The 21,248-nt window shown below is 49.6% G+C and overlaps 1 protein-coding gene across 7 annotated transcripts in view; it reads right to left on the bottom strand.

Annotated features, from left to right (window-relative positions):
* The window catches only part of LOC137363985 (inactive rhomboid protein 2-like), a 194,757-nt gene that overhangs the window by 64,891 nt on the left and 108,618 nt on the right, over nucleotides 1-21,248 (bottom strand). For all 7 annotated transcript variants that reach the window (XM_068027474.1, XM_068027480.1, XM_068027475.1 and 4 more), the window contains 2 exons: nucleotides 9,254-9,376; nucleotides 9,037-9,152 (listed from right to left, as the gene is read on the bottom strand). In XM_068027474.1, coding sequence (XP_067883575.1) covers nucleotides 9,037-9,152; nucleotides 9,254-9,376 — 239 coding nt within the window. The remainder of the gene's footprint in view (nucleotides 1-9,036; nucleotides 9,153-9,253; nucleotides 9,377-21,248) is intronic.

Genomic DNA, 21,248 nt, shown 5'->3' with positions numbered 1-21,248 from the left:
CCACAACCTCTGGCTGTGCACCCTCGCCCTCCAGAATGCTCTGTAGTCGCTCGGTGATATCCATGACCCTTGCACCAGGGAGGCAACATACCATCCTGGAATCACATCTGCGACCACAGAAACACCTGCCTGTTCCCCTAACTATAGAATCCCCTACCACTATTGCTCTCCTTTCTTTTCTCCTCCCTCCTGCACAGCTGAGCCACCCATGGTGCTCTGGTCATGACTCTCGCTGCACTCTCCAGAGGAACCCTCTCTCCCATTACTACTCAGAACTGAATACGGTTAGAAAGTGGGATGCCCTCCAGGGACGACTGCACTATCTGCCTTGTCCTTCTTGTCTGTCTCTCAGCCACCCAGTCCCTCTCTGCCTGCGCTCTCTTAAGCTTTGGGGTGATCACCTCCTGAAACGTGCTATCTACCTATCTCTCATCCTCACGAATGCACTCAGTGACACCAGTTGCTCCTTGAGTTCCAAGGTTCGGCACTCAAGTTTTTGCATTTGGCACCTTATGCACATGTAGTTGTAGATGTTACATCTGCACTTTTTCAATCTGCTGGGACCTTTCCAGAATCTAGGGAATTTTGGAAGATTGCAACCAATGCATCCACTATCTCTGCAGCCACTTCTTTTATGACCCTAGGATGGAGGCCATCAGGTACAGAGGCCTCGTCAGCCTTTAGCTCTAATAGTTTTCCCAGTACCCTTTCCCTAGTGGTAGTGATTGTTTTAATTTCCTCCCTCGCTTTTGCCTCTTGATTTTCTGCTATCCTTGGGATGCTTTTAACAGATGCAAAATACTTGTTCAAAGTCTCTGCCATTTCCTTGTATCCCATTATTAATTCCCCAGTCTCATCCTCTAAGGGACAAACACTTACCTTAGCTATTATCTTCCTTTTTATATATTTGTAGAAGCTCTTACTGTCTGATTATATATTTCTTGCTAGTTTACTCTCATACTCTAATTTCTCTCTTTAAATCATCTTCTGCTGGTTTCTAAAATGTTCCAAAACTTCTGGTCTACCACTAATCTTTGCAGCATTGTTTGCTTTTTCTTTCAATCTGATACCATCCTTAACTTTCTTCATTAGCCACAGATGTTGCATCCTTTTCATAGTCTTTCTTTCCCAATGGAATATCTCTTTGTTGAGAGTTATGAAATATCTCCTTAGATGTCTGCCACTGCTTATCTACTGTCTTACCTTTTATTTAACTTATTTCCCAGTCTACGTTAGCCAACTCTGTCTTCATACCCTTGTAAATGACTTTATTTAAGTTCAAGACACTAGTTTCAGACCTAAACTTCTTACCCTCAAACTGAATGTGAAATTCTATCATGTTATGATCACTCTTGTCCAGAGGATTCTTTACTATGAGGTCATTTATTAATCCTGTTTCATTACACATTACCAGGTCTAAAATAGCCTGCTCCTGGGTTGGTTTCACAACGTACTGTTCTAAGAAACTGTCCCTAATACACTCTTATGAGCTCATCCTCCAGGCTACCTTTGCCAATTTGATTTGTCCAATCTCTATGAAGATTAAAATCACGCACGATTATGGCAATATCTTTCCTACAAGCCCCCATTATTTCTTGACTTATATTCTATCCGACAGTGTGGCTACTGTTCAGGAGTCTATAAACTACTCCCACTAGTGACTTCTTCCCATTGCTATTTCTTATCATCACCCAAACTGATTCAACATCTTGAGCCATGATCATTTCTCACTACTGTACTGATTTTATCCTTTATTAACAGGAGGTGACCCCACCTCCTTTTCCTTTTTTCCTATCCATCCGAAATGTCAAATACCGTTGATTATTTAGTTCCCAGCCTTGGTCACCTTGCAACCACGTCTCTGTAATAGCGATCATATCATACCCATTTATTTGTATTTGTGCTATCCCTAATTTCCTTCAGAAGGTGGTGGTGAGCCACCTTCTTGAACTGCTGCTACCTATGTGGTGTAGGTACACCCAAGTAGTGTTAGGGAGGGAGTTCCAGGATTTTGACCCAGTAACAGCAAAGGGACAGCAATGTAATTCCAAGTCAGGTTGGCATGTGACTTGCATCAGAGAATTGCACTCACTATTTTAGCACCTGCCCAAACAGTCAAACCAAACCTAATAAAAGGGACAATACATATTTTATCATGAGCATTAGGCATATCTGTGCTGTGTTAACACTTGCTTATTACACCATCCAGTGTCCCATCTAACATTCCCGGGGTAGGTACAGCATGAGTTAGACACAAGGTAAAGCTCCCTCTACACTGTCCCATCAAACACTCCCAGGACAGGTACAGCACGGGGGTTAGATACAGAGTAAAGCTCCCTCTACACTGTCCCACTGGCCCCATCAAACACTCCCAGGACAGATACAGCACTGGGATTGGCTGGGCAATTTGGAGCACTTCCTGTCAATCGGGGGAGCAGCTGCATCTGTGCTGCAGCAACTGCAGAGTGGAGACGGGAGACTGGAGACTGCAGCAACTGGAGAGAGGAGACTGGAGTAATTGGAGAAAGTGGAGAGAGGTGAATGCAGAGTGGAGAGAAACCATCAAGGAAGGCTGCAATTGTTTTGGAGAGGTGGGTGTCAGGGCAACTGAAGAACTCTTAAGTTTGGACTGTTTGGGGGAGGGAGAAGAGGCCGGAAGACTTAGGTGGGGCTGCCAAATCCAGGAGGGGGCCCCTGTATTTGTATTGGTGCTTGCACACAGGGAGCTCCTTCCCCACCCCAACTGCCTGCTCGGGACAGCTGGAGTTGCCTGGGTGAAGACTTTTTTTGTTAAAAGCAGAAGAGGAGAGTACCGGGCGGTTCCAGCCATTCCGGGCGAAAAAGCCTACCCCAACTGGAAGACAACAAACAGTTTTGGACTAATTGTTACAAAGATGCTCCAACTGGCAGTTGGATCAAATATCCCTTTCAGCCTTTCTCTCCCTTCTTCCACTCAGTCGCCTCAGTCACCTATTCTCCCCTTTTCCTTTACCTTCCTACCCCTATCCTCCTCCACTCCCACTCCACTTTGTTTAAAGTTTGTTTGTTTTTTGTTTCAATTGTGTAAATTTGCTTTGTTTCTTGGGGGTGGACGTGGCTCTTAGACACCATGGCAAGCCCTCCTTCGCCGGTGGCGGGGCCTTCCCGTACATATGCTGCTGCGGCTGCTGCAGCTGCACCTGTTGCCCCGTCACCGTTTGCTTTATTAACATCGGAGCATGGGATCAAGAGCTACATCCACCCGAACATGACTATAGAGGCATGTGTGAAAGCAATGGCCGAGGTTGTCAGCCCTTCGGCCATTGTTGCAGCCTCTAAAATGTACGGGAAGGCAGTGTTATTCCTGAGGACCGAGCGGGCAGTGTCCCGGGCTCTGAGCAAGGGGCTCACCGTGGGTGGGACCTTTCTGCCAGTGGACCCCCTGGAGGCCACTGCGCAAAGGCTCATTCTATCCAATGTCCCGCTGTGGTTTTCACGGCCTCCGGGAGGGAGGGGGGTGACCATCCAAGTGGAAGGAAGGCGCGGAGGAGAAATAAACGTCAAGAGGCGCGTCCCCTGGACATATTGACACAACCCGAGTCTGAGCTCAGCACAAAGCCCGATCTCGGGGAGTCAACTTGCCCCAGGGCTGGGCTCAGGCCCAGGGTGAATAAAAAAAAAGAGAGTGCGGAGGCGGAGGCCTCTGATGACATGGAGGTCTCTGAGCCTCCGCACCCAACTGGGAAAAAGAGGAGAAGGCACCCCTCCACAGAGGTAACAAGGGGCCCTGAGGCGCAGGGTCCACCTGTTGGAGGGGAGCTGTCTCCTGTTTTGGGTTCCCAGGTTTCCCCTACCGCCACCACCAAGGCTACAAAGTCCGGGCAGGAGCTCCCTATTCCTCAGGATGGAGGGGAGGGGGAGACACCTGTACATGTGGCCCCTCCAGGGGAAGCCAGTGGAGCCCTGCTTGTGGTGGGGGAGCCTGGGGACGCCGCCCATTCTGCCACTGCCACTGGGTCGGGCGCCCTGAGTAGAGGGGAGGGCAGGGCCCCAAAGGGTCGGCCCTCCCAGCCGGAGTCCACCACCAACCAGGAGACACCCGACCCGGTTATAACCGAGAATGCTGCCCCATCTGCTGGGCCTGTGGGTGCTGGCGGAGCGGGAGATGGCCTCCTCTCTCCGCCTCTGGTCTCGGCTCCGGCTGGATTTCCGGAGTCGGGAACTTCTGTCTCCCCTGGACCACTCATTGGCCTGGGGACGGAGGTGGAGGGGGGTCCTGAACTGCTGGCGCCCACAGGCTCCAGTTTCACAATAGAACCCAGAGAGGACTCCTCCGCCATCGATCCTGGGGTGGGATCGTGACGGAGGGGGGATCAGCTGGCGCGGCCGGGACTTCCGCCCCACAGTGTGTGGTGGATGTGTCAGCCGCTGGCGGTGATGACCCGGAGGAGGATGGGGATTCGGTGTGGGGCACGGAGGATGACCTTGATTCCAATCCCAGTGAGGTGGTGGAGCCCCTCGTGCCTCCCACCGAATCTCCTCTCATCCCCACGGCGGAACTCCGGGATTTCCTCGCGGCTTGCAGGGGTTGCCGCGATAAAGTTCAGCTGGCCCTCGGCCACTGGTCGAATCTGGTGCTGATCATACAGTCCGTCCGTGCCGCCCTGAAGAAAGCGGGCAAGCGTGCGGACGTGAAACTGGTTGAGAGGCGCCGTTTTAATGTGTTCCTCAATGGGTTGCTGGGGGAGTGGAGGGCCAGGTGCACTTCAACTCCCTCCTCACAGTGAGTTGTTGGTGACGGGTTTTAAGTACCTTTGACATGAAGATAACCATAGCCAGCCTCAACATCAACGGCAGCAGGGGGTCTCACCGCAGATTTCACAATCTCTCAGTCCTCAGGGAAGGGAGATACGCAGTGAGCTTTCTGCAGGAAACCCACACCGTTCCGGGAGACGAAGCCACCTGGCTCCTGGAGTGGCAGGGTGGGGTCTACATGAGTCACCTCACCCCTATTTCTAGTGGGGTGGCTATCTTGTTTGCCCCGACTTTTCAGCCGGAGATCTTGGGGGTCAAGGAGCTGGTGCCGGGCCGCTTGCTCCATCTCGCCGTTCGCCTGGGTAGCATGCCACTCCACTTTGTGAACGTGTACGCGCCCAGGCCCGGCGCGTTGCAAGCGCGCTTCTTTGAAGAAGTGTCCGCTCTCTTGAGCTCCATCGATAGCGGCGAGTGCATCATCCTTGGGGGGGATTTTAACTGCACCCTTGAGGTGGGGGATCGCTCCGGTTCCCAGCGCGGCCAAGCGTCGGTGGAGAAGTTGAGGGGACTGATCAGCTCCCTTAACTTGGTGGACGTCTGGCGGAACCTCCATCCCGACTCCAGCGCCTTCACGTGGAGGTCTGGAGGAGGAGGGTCACGACCGCCTCTACTTTTCACAGGCGTACGTCTCCCGCGTCTCGGCGGCCTCCATGCGGCTGGTGCCGTGCTCGGACCACCGCCTGGTGTGGGCGGAGTTCACTGCGCTCCGCACGCGGGCGGGGTCCGCGTACTGGCACTTTAACAACCGGCTGCTGGAGGACGAGCGATTTCGGGACTCGTTCTGTCGATTCTGGGCCGACTGGAGAAGGAAGCAGTGGGGCTTCCCCTCCGTGAGGCTATGGTGAGATGTGGGCAAGACTCACATCCGCGTCTTCTGTCAGGAGTACGCGAAGGGGTCGACCAAGAGGCGCGAAGCCTTGAGAGGGAGGTGCTCGACTTGAAGTCCCGCCTCGGTCATGCCGTCGTGGACCCTGTGGCAGGCGTACAAAGAGAAGAAGGGCGCGCTGAGGGACCTGCAGCTCATAGGGTCCCGAGGCGCGTATGTGAGGTCGCGGATCCAGATCCTGGAAGATTTGGACCGCGCCTCACCCTTCTGCTACTCGCTGGAACAATGGCGGGGTGGTCCGGAAGCAGCTCGTCGAGCTGCTGGCCGATAACGGATCCTCCATCACGGATCCGGAGGGAATGGGCCTCCTGGTCAATACTTATTACAGTGCGTTGTTCTCTCCGGATCCGTCCAGCGAGGATGCGCGCAGAGTTTTGTGGGAGGACCTGCCGCAGGTCAGCCCTGAGGGCGCCGAAGGTTTGGGGGCTCCGCTCACGTTGGCGGAGCTGACTGGCGCCCTCCACCAGCTCTCAAGGGGCAAATCCCCAGGGCTGGATGGGTTGACCATGGAGTCCCTCAGGGCGTTCTGGGACGTCCTGGGGGACGATTACGTGCGGGTCCTGGGGGAAAGCCTGGAGACCGGGGAGATGCCCATCTTGTGGCGCAGGGCGGTCATCGTCCTGCTGCCGAAGAGGGGCGATCTCCGCCTGCTTAAAAACTGGCGTCCGGACTCCCTCCTCAGCACGGATTATAAGATCTTTGCCCGGGCTATGTCTACCTGCCTGGGCTCCGTGCTGGCCCACATGATCCACCCCGACCAGTCCAACACGGTATCGGGCCGGTCCATCCAGGACAACATCCACCTGGTCCGGGACCTGATCCATCTTTCCCAGAGGACTGGTCAGTCGGTCGCCTTTCTCTCCCTCGATCAGGAGAAGGCGTTCGACAGGGTGGATCACGAATATCTTTTCGGGACTCTGCGCGCTTTCGGACTCGGGCCGCATTTCGTGGCCCGGGTCCGACTTTTATACGCCGCCGCAGAGTGTCTAGTCAAAGTTAACGGGTCCTTGACGGCGCCCCTTCGCTTTGGGAGAGGAGTGCGTCAGGGGTGCCCCATGTCCGGCCAATTGTACACCATCTGCGTGGAGCCCTTCCTGTGCCTGCTTCGCAGGAGGTTGACGGGATTGGCTCTGCGCGAGCCGGCCATGCGGGTCGTCCTCTCGGCTTACGCCGATGACGTGCTCCTCGCAATCACAGATCCCGTTGACTTGCGGAGGATGCGCGACTGCCAGCTGACCTTTTCGGCCGCGTCCTCCGCGAGGATCAATTGGGAGAAATGTTCCGGACTCCTGGTGGGTCAGTGGCGGGTGGACTCCCTGCCGGAGGAGATGACACCTTTTGCGTGGAGCACCACGCACCTCCTCTATCTGGGAGTTCACCTTAGCCCCGCTGAGGAAGCCTGGCTGGCAAACTGGCAGGAGTTGGAGGCGAAAGTCACCGCTCGGCTGGGGCGCTGGACAGGACTGCTCCGAGTGCTTTCCTACAGGGGCCGAGCGCTGGTCATAAACCAACTGGTGGCCTCCATGTTGTGGTACCGGTTGGTCACTTTGGCCCGCCCCCTGTATTTGCCTACAAGATCCAGAAGAAACTCATCGATTTCTTCTGGGGCAAGAGGAAACACTGGGTCTCTGCCGTGGTCCTGAGTCTCCCGATTGAGGAGGGTGGCCAGTCGCTGGTGTGCGTCCGCACCCAGGCTGCGGCTCTCCGCCTTCGGACCCTGCAGAGATACCTGTACGTCGAGCGTACTCCCAGATGGTGTGCGCTGGTGATGTATTTTTTCCGCCAGTGTCACTGCCTTCAAGACGACACGCAGCTCCCAGTGGAGTCTGTTAGCCGTGCCTCTCTGAGGGAGTTGCCTGTCTTTTACCGGGATCTATTCCGAGTCTGGAACATGGTCGCCTCCAGTCAGGGCGCTCCCCCACCGGCGGAGGAGAGCGCATCAGCTGTCCGGGCGGCCGACTCCGGGGACGGTCCGGCTGGCGGAGTAATAGCCGAAACCCCCGGGACGCCCCTCACTGCGGGTGGCGAGGGGGCTCGGGAGTGCGGAGCGATCCCGGCCGAGCGGGGGTCAGCTTGGCCGCAACTGCTCATCGGACCCAGGCCCCGAAACCCTCCTCGGGAGCCGGTCCCGCACAACCTGAGCTGCCTCTCGGAAATGCCCTCCGTGCCATTCCAATCGGAGCGGAGGGGCTTCCTGCACGGGCTGCTCCTGCACACTCTCCACTTCCTTGCCCTCGTCAGCCGGCCGGACACACCCTGGCGGTCCGCGTTGCCATCTGGTGGCGAGGGGAAACCCCAATGGAGGTCTCTCTACGCGGGAGTCTTCCCCCTTTACATCGGGGACCTGGGGTGGAGGGTGCTGCACAGAGCAGTCCCGTGCAATAGGCTTTTAAGTAGGTTCACGTACTCCCAGGCCGCCTGTACTTTCTGCGGCCTGGACGAGTCCGTGTTCCACATTTATACGGAGTGTGCGAGGTTGCAGCCCCTATTTGAGTATCTGAAGGGGCTGCTCCTCAAATTCTGGCTGCACTTCAGTCCCACACTCCTGATCTTTGGGCACCCGGTGCGGAGGGGCTTGGGCCGGGAGGAGGATCTCCCCGTCGGTCTGCTCCTGGGCCTGGCCAAGGTGGCAATTCACAGGTCCAGGTTGCGGGCCGTCGGGGGGTCCGTCCTCCCCGATTGCCTGCCCCTCTTCTGCGGTTACGTTCGCGCCCGGGTGTCCCTGGAGAAGGAGCATGCGGTGTCCGCCGGTACGCTTGAGGCCTTCCGCGACCGGTGGGCACCGCAGGGACTGGAGTGCATCGTTGACGCCGAGAATGGCATTTTAATTTGAGTTTTTTGTTTATTTATCTGGTTTTAATAAAGTTATTTTTTTTTAAAACGGGGTAGAAATAGAGAATGGAGTCTTGAACTCTTAGCTCAATTGTGAGAAACCAGTCTCAAACCCTCATTCATACTGTTATTACAATTAGGATTTGATGACCATGAGGTTCTGCCACAGGATGGGCTACGCCGAGGTCACTCATACAAAATCCCATCACCCAGGCAAGTGGTGAAACTGGAATTCAATAAATCTGGGAATTGATAGACTGGTATCAGCAAGATCATCAGGAAGTTTGTAAAAACACATCTGATTCACAATAGTTCTTAAGGGAAGTGATGCGCCACCCGATCTGGTCTGACCTATGTGTGACTCCAGTTCCAGTGCCACATGGTGTTCAGTGTAGCTGACTCTTACTGAAACCTCAGGGTGTTCAGTCTTGTCTGACTAATATCACCCCATCCCTTGTTCAATACTGCCAACACATCAAAAACTCTACAGTGAAACTTGTGGTGAAACAAAGCTTTTTACATACAATGACGATTGGAGCCTCTCAACATACTGGAGGTCCTGCATCGGCCAGGAAGCAGAAAGTGGTGGAGATTCAAACACATCATCCGGCATCGAGTATGTTTCTTCTGGGACATCCATCTGTGAGCAACAGTCACACAATGAGTCACTGGCAAACCTCATCAACTCATCTCATTCAGTTCCCCACGAAAAGTACGAGAATATTTCAGAAACATTCTTGCCTTACTAAAAAACGAGGAGTCCAGAGTATCTGGACCATCGACTGTATCTTCCTCAAAGTAACTAGGACGTACGAAGCTTCTTTTGATTCTGCTGTGTAGAGAACTTTTCAGAATAGGACGACCCTGGGACAGAAATCAGGTACAGGTTAATTCCTCCTCCAATTCTGCATTCCTGATTTTACTCGCTCCACCATTGGCGGCCGTGCCTTCAGCTGCCTGGGCCCTAAGCTCTGAAATTCCTTCCCTAAATCTCTTCCCCTCTCTCCTCCTTTAAGATGCTCCTTAAAAACTACCAGCTGAAGGTGCTATATAAATGCAAGTTGTTCTTGTTATTTGGCTTGGTGAGCTTGGGGAAGGGAGGGATGTGGCAGAGGCAGCTGAATAGATGACCTCAATCTTGGTGACATTGAAGTCCATGAGTTTCACAAACTTGTTTGAGATGAGGTTGGAGAGGGCAGAGGAGAGGAGTTTAAAATGACAGTGGGGAAGTGAATGCAGGGGTTATCTTTGCTTTCCAAGATGATCTTGGAATAGTGAGCAGTTTTGGCGGACAAGAGCAGGACCCGATAGTACTTGGCGAAATCAATTTTCTGTCATGAGCATTCAAGCCTGCGTGTCTCGGACTTAAGGAAATGGAGATGAGCGCTCTACTGGGGGAAGGGCCAGGGTAAAAGGGAGGAATGGTTTGAATGGGGACTCTGGCAAAGGTGAAGGTGAGGGTTAGTTGAATAAATCAGCAGCTGCAGAAATGTTACAGTGAACAGAGGGCTAAAGACTAGATATTTGGGATTTTGAAAGGACAGTTGTCACTGAATTGGGGCTAATTTTTTTCTGGGGCGGATACAGAAGGAGGTAGGGTAGGAGCATGGAAGGGGAATGTGGATAGAGAGTGATACAAGGAAGTGATGAGAGATGGTCTTACTATAATTGTTACAATGGGACTAGCAAGACCATGTGAGCTGGCAAGGTCAAGGAGGTGGCCAATGAATATGGGTTGGTGAGTTTACATGGAGGGAGAGATTTAGGAAGGATAAGAGGGAGTGAACTCAGAGGAGAGAGAGCATAAGTTGAGATGGAGGTTGAAATCTTCGAGGATGAGAAGTTGTGTGGTGCAGAGGTTGAGGGAGGACAGCAGTGAGGATATCGGTGAGAAACTTGGCATGGTACTTGGGTGAGTATTGGAGAATGTGGATTTTAAATGAGAGGTGTGGGTGGGGGGGGGGATGGTGGGCGGGGGGGTGTGGAACAAAATGCTCAAAGGAAGAGAAAGTGCCAGAGGAGTAAGGGGCTCAGGACAAGGTGTGATTTGGTGATAAGAGCTACACTCCCACCATGACAGTCTGGACAAGGGAAGTAGCGAAAGGTATAGCCAGGCGGGGAAGCTTCAAGTAGAGAGGTGTCATCACCCTTCAGCTAGGTTTCCGTCAAGCCCATGATGTCAATATAATCATCCACAAAAAAGCTCATGAATGGCAAAGGGCTTGTTCACAAATATGAAGGGAAATGCGGAGAGGGCTGGTGATGGTGAGATTCGCCTCCAGTGTGTGTGCTGCGCTGAAAGGGCAGTGAGAGAGTAGGATGGGGCAGGTGGGGTTGCTGCACATGAGCAAGCCATGACCAGGGCCTTGATGAGCCCTTCAGGAGAACAGACAATCGCACACAGCCCACCCTCCAGCTTCTGGCTCTTATTAAAGTCACAAATGAGATCCTAAGTGACTGTGACAAAGGCAAACTATCCCTGCTCACCCTTCTTGACCTGTCTGCAGCCTTTGACATGGTTGACTACACCATCCTCCTCCAACATCTCTCCACTGTTATCCAGCTGGGTGGGACTGCACTCACCTCGTTCCATTTTTAACTATTTAATTAGAGCCAAGAGCATCACTTGCAATGGTTTCTGTTCCTGCTTCCTCACCTTTACCTCTGGTATCCCCCAAGGATCTATCCTATGCCCTTTCCTATTTCTCATCTCATGCTGCCCCTCAGTGACATCATCCGAAATCACAGCATTAGTTTTCACAAATAAAAATAGAAAGTGCTGGAAATACTCAGCAGGTCTGGCAGTATCTGTGGAGAAAGAAGCAGAGTTAACGTTTCAGGTCAGTGACCTTTCAGGAGGAAGAGTTTCTAAAGGGTGTTCAGGAGAATTTTCTGTTTCTAGTCAAACGAGGAAGGAGGCATTGCTGGATCTGATTCTGGGGAATGAGGCCGGATCAAATGTTAGTAGGGGAATATTTAGGAGACAGTGGTCATAGTATCATAAGATTTAGGTTGACTACGGAAAAGAACAAAGAGCAATCCAGAGTAAAAAATAATTGGGGAGGGCCAACTTCATTGGGGTGAGAATGGATCTGGCCCAGGTAAATTGAAATCAAAGATTGGCAGGCAAAATTGTAATTGAACAATGAACTGACTTCAAAGAGGAAATAGTTTGGGTAAGTCTATGTACATTCCCATGATGGGAAAAGGTAGGACAAACAAATCCAGAGCTTCCTGGAAGATGAAAGAAATAGAGAGTAAGATAAAGCAGAAAAAGGGTATGTTTGACAGATGTCAAGTGGATAACATAAGTGAGAACCAGGCTGAAGATAGAAGGTTCAAAAGGAAAACCAAGAAAGTAATGAGAAGCAAAGAGAGATATGAGAAGATACTGGCAACCAACAGAAAAGGGAGAAGGGAATCCAAATGTCTTCTATAGGCAGATAAATAGTAAAAAGGTGGAAAAGGAGGAGTAGGGCCAATTCGGGACCAAAAAGGGGAATTATGCATGGAGGCAGAGGGCATAGCTGAGGTACTAAATGAGTACTTTGCACCTGTCTTTACCAAGGAAGAAGATGCTGCCAAAGTCATAGTTTAAGAGAAAGTAGTTGAGACACTGGATACAGGGGTGGTGCCATGGACTGGAGAATTGCAAATGTTATACTCTTGTACAAAAAAGAATGCAAGGATAAACCCAGCAACTATCGGCCAGTCAGTTTAACCTCGGTGGTGGGAAAGCTTTTAGAAACAATAGTCTGGGACAAAATTAACAGTCACTAGAGCTAGCACGCATTTGTTAAGGGCAAATCTGTTTAACTAGTTTGATTGAGTTTTTTGATGAAGTAACAGAGAAGTCAGATGAAGATAATACAGTTGAAGTGGTGAACATGGACTTCCAAAAGGCATTTGATAAAGTGCCAGATAACAGGCTTGTTAGCAAAGTTAAAGCCCATGAAATAAAAGGGACAGTGGCAGCATGGACACAAAATTGGCTGAGTAACAGGAAACAGAGAGTAGTGGTGGAATAAGGTGCATAAAATGAGACTATGGGATAGTACTAGAGAAGGAAGTTGTATCATATTAGATAGGAGCAGACTAAGAGGAATACAAAGACCGTTTAACAATGCATGTATGTAAACGCACAAAGTGTGGTGAATAAGGTTGGTGAGATACAAGCACAAATAGCCGTGTGGGAATATGATGTAGTGCAATAACAGAGACATGGCTTAAAACTGGTGAGGACTGGGTGCTCAATATTCAAGGACAAAAGGTTTTCAGAAAAGATAGAGAAGGAAAAGGAGGAGATGGGATGATGGTATTGTTCAGGGATGACTTTGTAGTGTTGGAAAGACAGGATGCCCTTGAGGGGGCAAAGACATTTGATTAGAGTTGAGAAGCAAGAAAGGTATGATCATGCTACCAGGGGTATTCTATAGACTTCCAAATAGTGAGAGGGAGATAGAGGAGCAAATCTGCAGGGAAATCACAGAGATGTGCAAGAATTATAGAGTGGTAATATTGGGGGACTTTAATTACCCAAATAATGATTAGATAATGTTAGAGTAAAGGAAAAGGAGGGGGAGGAATTTCTGAAATGTGTTCAGGAGAACTTCCTTGACCGGTTTGTTCTCGGTGCAACTAGGAAAGAGGCATTGCTGGATCTGGTGCTGGGGAATAAGGTGGGCCAAGTGGACCAAGTGTCTGTGGGGGAGCAATTGTGTAAGAGTGATCATTGTATCATAAGGTTTAGATTAGCAATGGAGAAGAGCAAGGAACAATCGAAGGTAGAACTCCTAAATTGAAAGAGGGCTAACTTCAGTGGGATGAGAGGAGATCTAGCCAGAGTAAAATGGAACCAAAGATTAATACGAAGAACTGTAACGGAGCAATGGGTGATTTTTAAGGAGGAGATGTGAAGATATCCACTTTCGTAGGAAAAACAGAAATACATAGTATTTCTTAAATGGTAAGAGATAGGGAAGTGTTGACGTCCAAAGGGACCTGCGTGTACGTGTTCATAAGTCACTGCAATCTAGTAGGCAGGTGCAGCAAGCAATTAGGAAGTCAAATGTTATGTTGACCTTTATTGCAAGAGGATTTAGGGAGGAGTAAAGAAGTCTTGCTGCAAATAGAACATAGAACATAGAACAACAATGTTGTGCCGAACCTTTAACCTACTCTAAGATCTAAGTAACTACCTACCCTTCATTCTACTATCATCCATGTACCTATCCAAGAGTCGCTTAAATGCCCCAAATGTATCTGCTTCTACTACCACCGCTGGCAGTGCATTCCACGCACCCACCACTCTCTGTGTAAAGAACCTACCTCTGACATCTCCCCGAAACCTTCCTCCAATCACCTTAAAATTATGCCCCCTGGTGATAGCCCTTTCCACCCTGGGAAAAAGTCTCTGGCTATCCACTCTATTTATGCCTCTCATCATCTTGTACCCCTCTATCAAGTCACCTCTCATCCTTCTTCGCTCCAATGAGAAAAGCCCTAGCTCCCTCAATCTTTCTTCGTAGGACATGCCCTCCAATCCAGGCAGCATCCTGGTAAATCTCCTCTACACCCTCTCTAAAGCTTCCACATCCTTCCTATAATGAGGCGACCAGAACTGAACACAATATTCTAAGTGTGGTTGAACCAGGGCCCTATAGAGCTGCAGCATAACCTCGCGGCTCTTAAACTCAATCCCCCTGTTAATGAAAGCCAACACACCATACGCCTTCTTAACAACCCTATCAACTTGGGTGGCAACTTTGAGCGATCTGCGGACATGGACCCCAAGATCCCTCTGTTCCTCCACACTACCAAGAATGTATAGAGCCTTGGTGAGACTGCACCTGGAGTGCAACAAAGGTTCACCAGAACGATCCCTGGGATGGTGGGATTGTCCTATGAGGAGAGATTGAGGAGATTGGGTCAATATTCTGTGGAGTTTAGAAGGATGAGGTGATCTCATAGAAGCATACAAAATTCTTACAGGGCTCGATAGGGTAGATGCAGGAAGGATGTTTCCCCTGGCTCGGGGGTGGGGGGGGGGGGGGTCTAGAACCAGGGGACATAGTTTCAGAATAAGGAGTAGGCCATTTAGAACTGAAATGATGAGGAATTTCTTCACTCAGACAGTGGTGAATCTTTGGAATTCTTTACCCCAGAGAGCTGTGGAGGGTCAGTCATTGAGTTCATTAAAGACAGAGATCGATAGATTTCTAGATATTAAAGATGTCAACAGATATGGGGATCTTGCGGGAAAATGGCGTTGAGGTAGAAGATCAGCCACGATCTAGTTGAATGGCCTACTCCTGTTGCTATTTCCTATGTTCCTATGAGACGTTTCAGGTACAGACCAGGTACATTCCAACAAGGGCAAAGGGTAAGGGAACTAAAGCCAGGGCTCCTTGGATGAGGAGGGCGATAGAGAATATGATGAAATAAAATAAAGAGGATGTACGATGCATGTCAGGTGAATTCTACAAGCGAGAATCAGGCCAAATACAATAAATTGAGAGGGATGTGACGAGGAAAATAAGACTGGTATGGAGAGAATATGAGAATAGAATGGCAGTTAAAATTAATGGAACAAAAATCTTCTAAATAATAAGTTGGTATAAGAGGCAGGGGTCCTATTAGGGACAAAGAAGGCGACATACGCTTAGGGTGCGGGGTAAGGCTAGAATACTTAATACACTTTGTAACGGTGTTTACTAAGGAAGAAGGTGCTGACAAAATATTGGTAGAAGCAGAGATGGTTGAGGTAATGAATGAGGTGAAAACTGTTAGGCAGGTTGTATTGGGAAGTCTGGCTCTGCTCAGAGTGGATAAGTCACCTGATCAAGGTGGCTTGCATCCCAGGTTGATAGAGAAATTGAGGATGGAGATAGCGGAAGGGCTTGCAATAATTTTCCACTCTACCCGAGATATGGGGGAGGTGCCAGAGGATTGGAGCATGGAAAATGAGACACCCTTATTCAAGAAAGGGAGTAAGGACAGTCCTAGCAACTACAGGCCACTTAGTTTATCAGTGATGGGTAAGGTTTTAGAAACAATAATCAGGGGGAAAAAATTAGCAGGCACATGAGGTTTGAGTTAATTAAGGAGAGCCAGCATGGATTTGTAAAAGGCAGATCATGCTTAACTAAACTAATTGATTTTTTTTTTGCTGAAGTAACAGGGAAGGTTGATGAAGGGAATGCAGTGGATGTTGTTTAAGAACAAAGAACAAAGATAATTACAGCACAGGAACAGGCCCTTCGGCCCTCCAAGCCTGCGCCAATCCAGATCCTCTCTCTAAACATGTTGCCTATTTTCTAAGGTTCTGTATCTCTTTTCTTCCTGCCCATTCCTGTATCTGTCTAGATACATCTTAAAAGACCCCATCGTGCCCGCATCTACCACCTCCGCTGGCAATGCGTTCCAGGTGCCCACCACCCTCTGCGTAAAGAACTTTCCACGCATATCCCCCCTAAACTTTTCCCCTTTCACTTTGAACTCGTGTCCTCTAGTAATTGAATCCCCCACTCTGGGAAAAAGCCTCGTGCTATCCACCCTGTCTATACCTCTCATGATTTTGTACACCTCAATCAGGTCCCCCCTCAACCTCCGTCTTTCTAATGAAAATAATCCTAATCTGCTCAACCTCTCTTCATAGCTAGCGCCCTCCATACCAGGCAACATCCTGGTGAACCTCCTCTGCACCCTCTCCAAAGCATCCACATCCTTTTGATAATGTGGCGACCAGAACTGTACGCAGTATTCCAAATGTGGCCGAACCAAAGTCCTATACAACTGTAACATGACCTGCCAACTCTTGTACTCAATACCCCGTCCGATGAAGGAAAGCATGCCGTATGCCTTCTTGACCACTCTATTTACCTGCGTTGCCACCTTCAGGGAACAGTGGACCTGAACACCCAAATCTCTCTGGACATCAATTTTCCCCAGGACTTTTCCATTTACTGTGTAGTTCACTCTTGAATTGGATCTTCCAAAATGCATCACCTCGCATTTGCCCAGATTGAACTCCATCTGCCATTTCTCTGCCCAACTCTCCAATCTATCTATATTCTGCTGTATTCTCTGACAGTCCCCTTCACTATCTGCTACTCCACCAATCTTAGTGTCGTCTGCAAACTTGCTAATCAGTCCACCTATACTTTCCTCCAAATCATTAATGTATATCACAAACAACAGTGGTCCCAGCACGGATCCCTGTGGAACACCACTGGTCACACGTCTCCATTTTGAGAAACTCCCTTCCACTGCTACTCTCTGTCTCCTGTTGCCCAGCCAGTTCTTTATCCATCTAGCTAGTACACCTTGGACCCCAAGCGCCTTCAGTTTCTCCATCAGCCTGCCATGGGGAACCTTATCAAACGCCTTACTGAAGTCCATGTATATGACATCGACAGCCCTTCCCTCATCAATCAACTTTGTCACTTCCTCAAAGAATTCTATTAAGTTGGTAAGACATGACCTTCCCTGCACAAAACCATGTTGCCTATCACTGATAAGCCCATTTTCTTCCAAATGGGAATAGATCCTATCCCTCAGTATCTTCTCCAGCAGCTTCCCTACCACTGACGTCAGGCTCACCGGTCTATAATTACCTGGATTATCCCTGCTACCCTTCTTAAACAAGGGGACAACATTAGCAATTCTCCAGTCCTCCGGGACCTCACCCGTGTTTAAGGATGCTGCAAAGATATCTGTTAAGGCCCCAGCTATTTCCTCTCTCGCTTCCCTCAGTAACCTGGGATAGATCCCATCCGGACCTGGGGACTTGTCCACCTTAATGCCCTTTAGAATACCCAACACTTCCTCCCTCCTTATGCCGACTTGACCTAGAGTAATCAAACATCTGTTCCTAACCTCAACATCCGTCATGTCCCTCTCCTCGGTGAATACCGATGCAAAGTACTCGTTTAGAATCTCACCCATTTTCTCTGAGTCCAAGCATAACATTCCTCCTTTGTTCTTTAGTGGGCCAATCCTTTCTCTAGTTACCCTCTTTCTCCTTATATATGAATAAAAGGCTTTGGGATTTTCTTTAACCCTGTTTGCTAAAGATATTTCATGACCCCTTTTAGCCCTCTTAATTCCTCGTTTAAGATTGGTCCTACATTCCCGATATTCTACCAAAGCTTCGTCTTTCTTCAGCCGCCTAGACCTTATGTATGCTTCCTTTTTCCTCTTAGCTATGGATTATATGGATTTTAAGAAAGCTTTTGACAAAGTATCACATAAAAGGCTGGTTAACAAAATTGAGGCTCATGGAATAGGAGAGTTAGTATTCAATTGCATAAAAAATTGGCTTAAGGAAACAGCGAGTCCTGGTAATTGGTTGTTTTTCCGACTGGAGGATGGTAGACAGTAGTGTTTCCCCAAGGGTCAATGCTGGGACTACTGCTTTTTTAAATATATAAATGACTTGGATCTTGGAATACAGAGTAACATTTCAAAATTTGCCAACGATATTAAACTTGGAGGTGTGGCAGTGAGGACGATACCCATCGACTGCTACAGGACATAGATAGGCTAGTAGAATGGGCAGAAATTGGCAGACGGAATTTAATGCAGAGAAGTGTCAGGTGATGCATTTTGGCAAAAGGGATAGGAAGAAGCAATATAGACTAAATGGTACAGTTCTAAAAAGTGTGCAGGGACAGAGGGACCTGGGGGTTTATGTTTAGAAATCTTTGAAGGTGGCAAGACATATTGAGAGAGTGGTTAGCAAAGCATAAAGAGAGGCATTGAGTACAAAATCAGGGAAGCTATGCTGAACCTTTACAAAGCTCCGGTTAGGCCACAACTAGAGTAGTTGTGACCAGTTCTGGTCACCACACTTTAGGAAGGATGTGAGGGTCCTTGAGAGGGTGCAGAGGAGATTTACCAGAATGGGTCCAGGGATGAGGGATTTTAGTGACAAGGTTAGGTTGGAGAATCTGGGGTTGTTCTCCTTGGAGCAAAGGAGATTGAGGGGAGATTTGATAGAGGTGTACAAGATTATGACAGGTTAGGATAGGGTAGACAAAGAAAAGCTGTTCCCATTAACTGATTGTACAATGACTAAGGGGCACAGATTTAAGGTTTTGGGCAAGAGATGCTGGGTGGATGTGAGGAAGAACTTTTTCTTTACACAGCGAGTGGTAATGACCTGGAACTCGCTGCCCACGAGGGTGGTGGAAGCGGAGACAATCAATGATTTCAAAAGGAAATTGGATGGACACTTGAGGGAAATAAACTTGCAGAGCTACGGGAATCGAGTAGGGCAGTGTGACTGACCGGATTAGATTATTAGATTAGAGATACAGCACTGAAACAGGCCCTTCGGCCCACCGAGTCTGTGCCGACCATCAACCACCCATTTATACTCTTTTGGGCCTCCTTATCTTGAGAGACAATGGATACGCGCCTGGAGGTGGTCAGTGGTTTGTGAAGCAGCGCCTGGAGTGGCTATAAAGGCCAATTCTGGAGTAACAGGCTCTTCCACAGGTGCTGCAGAGAAATTTGTTTGTTGGGGCTGTTGCACAGTTGGCTCTCCCCTTGCGCCTCTGTCTTTTTTCCTGCCAACTACTAAGTCTCTTCGACTCGCCACAATTTAGCCCTGTCTTTATGGCTGCCCGCCAGCTCTGGCGAATGCTGGCAACTGACTCCCACGACTTGTGATCAATGTCACACGATTTCATGTCGCGTTTGCAGACGTCTTTATAACGGAGACATGGACGGCCGGTGGGTCTGATACCAGTGGCGAGCTCGCTGTACAATGTGTCTTTGGGGATCCTGCCATCTTCCATGCGGCTCACATGGCCAAGCCATCTCAAGCGCCGCTGACTCAGTAGTGTGTATAAGCTGGGGATGTTGGCCGCTTCAAGGACTTCTGTGTTGGAGATATAGTCCTGCCACCTGATGCCAAGTATTCTCCGAAGGCAGCGAAGATGGAATGAATTGAGACGTCGCTCTTGGCTGGCATACGTTGTCCAGGCCTCGCTGCCGTAGAGCAAGGTACTGAGGACACAGGCCTGATACACTCGGACTTTTGTGTTCCGTGTCAGTGCGCCATTTTCCCACACTCTCTTGGCCAGTCTGAACATAGCAGTGGAAGCCTTACCCATGCGCTTGTTGATTTCTGCATCTAGAGACAGGTTACTGGTGATAGTTGAGCCTAGGTAGGTGAACTCTTGAACCACTTCCAGAGCGTGGTCGCCAATATTGATGGATGGAGCATTTCTGACATCCTGCCCCATGATGTTCGTTTTCTTGAGGCTGATGGTTAGGCCAAATTCATTGCAGGCAGACGCAAACCTGTCGATGAGACTCTGCAGGCATTCTTCAGTGTGAGATGTTAAAGCAGCATCGTCAGCAAAGAGGAGTTCTCTGATGAGGACTTTCCGTACTTTGGACTTCGCTCTTAGACGGGCAAGGTTGAACAACCTGCCCCCTGATCTTGTGTGGAGGAAAATTCCTTCTTCAGAGGATTTGAACGCATGTGAAAGCAGCAGGGAGAAGAAAATCCCAAAAAGTGTGGGTGCGAGAACACAGCCCTGTTTCACACCACTCAGGATAGGAAAGGGCTCTGATGAGGAGCCACCATGTTGAATTGTGCCTTTCATATTGTCATGGAATGAGGTGATGATACTTAGTAGCTTTGGTGGACATCCGATCTTTTCTAGTAGTCTGAAGAGACCACGTCTGCTGACGAGGTCAAAGGCTTTGGTGAGATCAATGAAAGCAATGTAGAGGGGCATCTGTTGTTCACGGCATTTCTCCTGTATCTGACGAAGGGAGAACAGCATGTCAATAGTCGATCTCTCTGCACGAAAGCCACACTGTGCCTCAGGGTAGACGCGCTCGGCCAGCTTCTGGAGCCTGTTCAGAGCGACTCGAGCAAAGACTTTCCCCACTATGCTGAGCAGGGAGATTCCACGGTAGTTGTTGCAGTCACCGCGGTCACCACATGTCCTGGGGTACTGCTCCCTCGTCCCAGCACAGGCATAGCAGTTCATGTAGTGCTGAGAGTATAGCAGGCTTGGCACTCTTGATTATTTCAGGGGTAATGCTGTCCTTCCCAGGGGCTTTTCCGCTGGCTAGGGAATCAATGGCATCACTGAGTTCCGATTTGGTTGGCTGTATGTCCAGCTCATCCATGACTGGTAGAGGCTGGGCTGCATTGAGGGCAGTCTCAGTGACAGCATTCTCCCTGGAGTACAGTTCTAGGTAGTGCTCAACCCAGCAGTCCATCTGTTTGCGTTGGTCAGTGATTATGTCCCCCGATTTAGATTTGAGGGGGGTGATCTTCTTGATGGTTGGCCCAAGAGCTCTCTTCATGCCATCATACATTCCTCTGATGTTTCCGGTGTCTGAGGCCAGCTGAATATGACTGCATAGGTGTTGCCAGTAGTCGTTTGCGCAACGCCTAGCTGTTCTTTGTGCAGTACTTCTGGCTGCTTTAAGTGCTGCGGATGTTAAATCGCTGGGGGCTTTCTTGTAGTTCAAAAGTGCAATGCGCTTAGCGGCTATGACAGGTTCCAGCTCTTCATTATGAGATTGAAACCAGTCTGCATTTCTCTTCGCACTTTTGCCGTAGGTGGTCAAAGCTGACTCATAGATGGCGTCTCTGATGTGGGCCCACTTGGTCTCAGCATCCCCTGTGGGAGTGTTTTGAAGGGCTGTTACAAGTGAATTTAGAAATTTTTGTAACAGCTGTGGGTGAGAAATTCTGCTCGTGTTG

This window comes from Heterodontus francisci, unplaced genomic scaffold (genome assembly GCF_036365525.1).
Source record: "Heterodontus francisci isolate sHetFra1 unplaced genomic scaffold, sHetFra1.hap1 HAP1_SCAFFOLD_598, whole genome shotgun sequence".
In the NCBI taxonomy this organism is placed as follows: Eukaryota; Metazoa; Chordata; class Chondrichthyes; order Heterodontiformes; family Heterodontidae; genus Heterodontus; species Heterodontus francisci.
The sequence above is the reverse complement of the archived record's forward strand: the minus strand, read 5'-3'. Positions and strand labels throughout refer to the sequence as shown.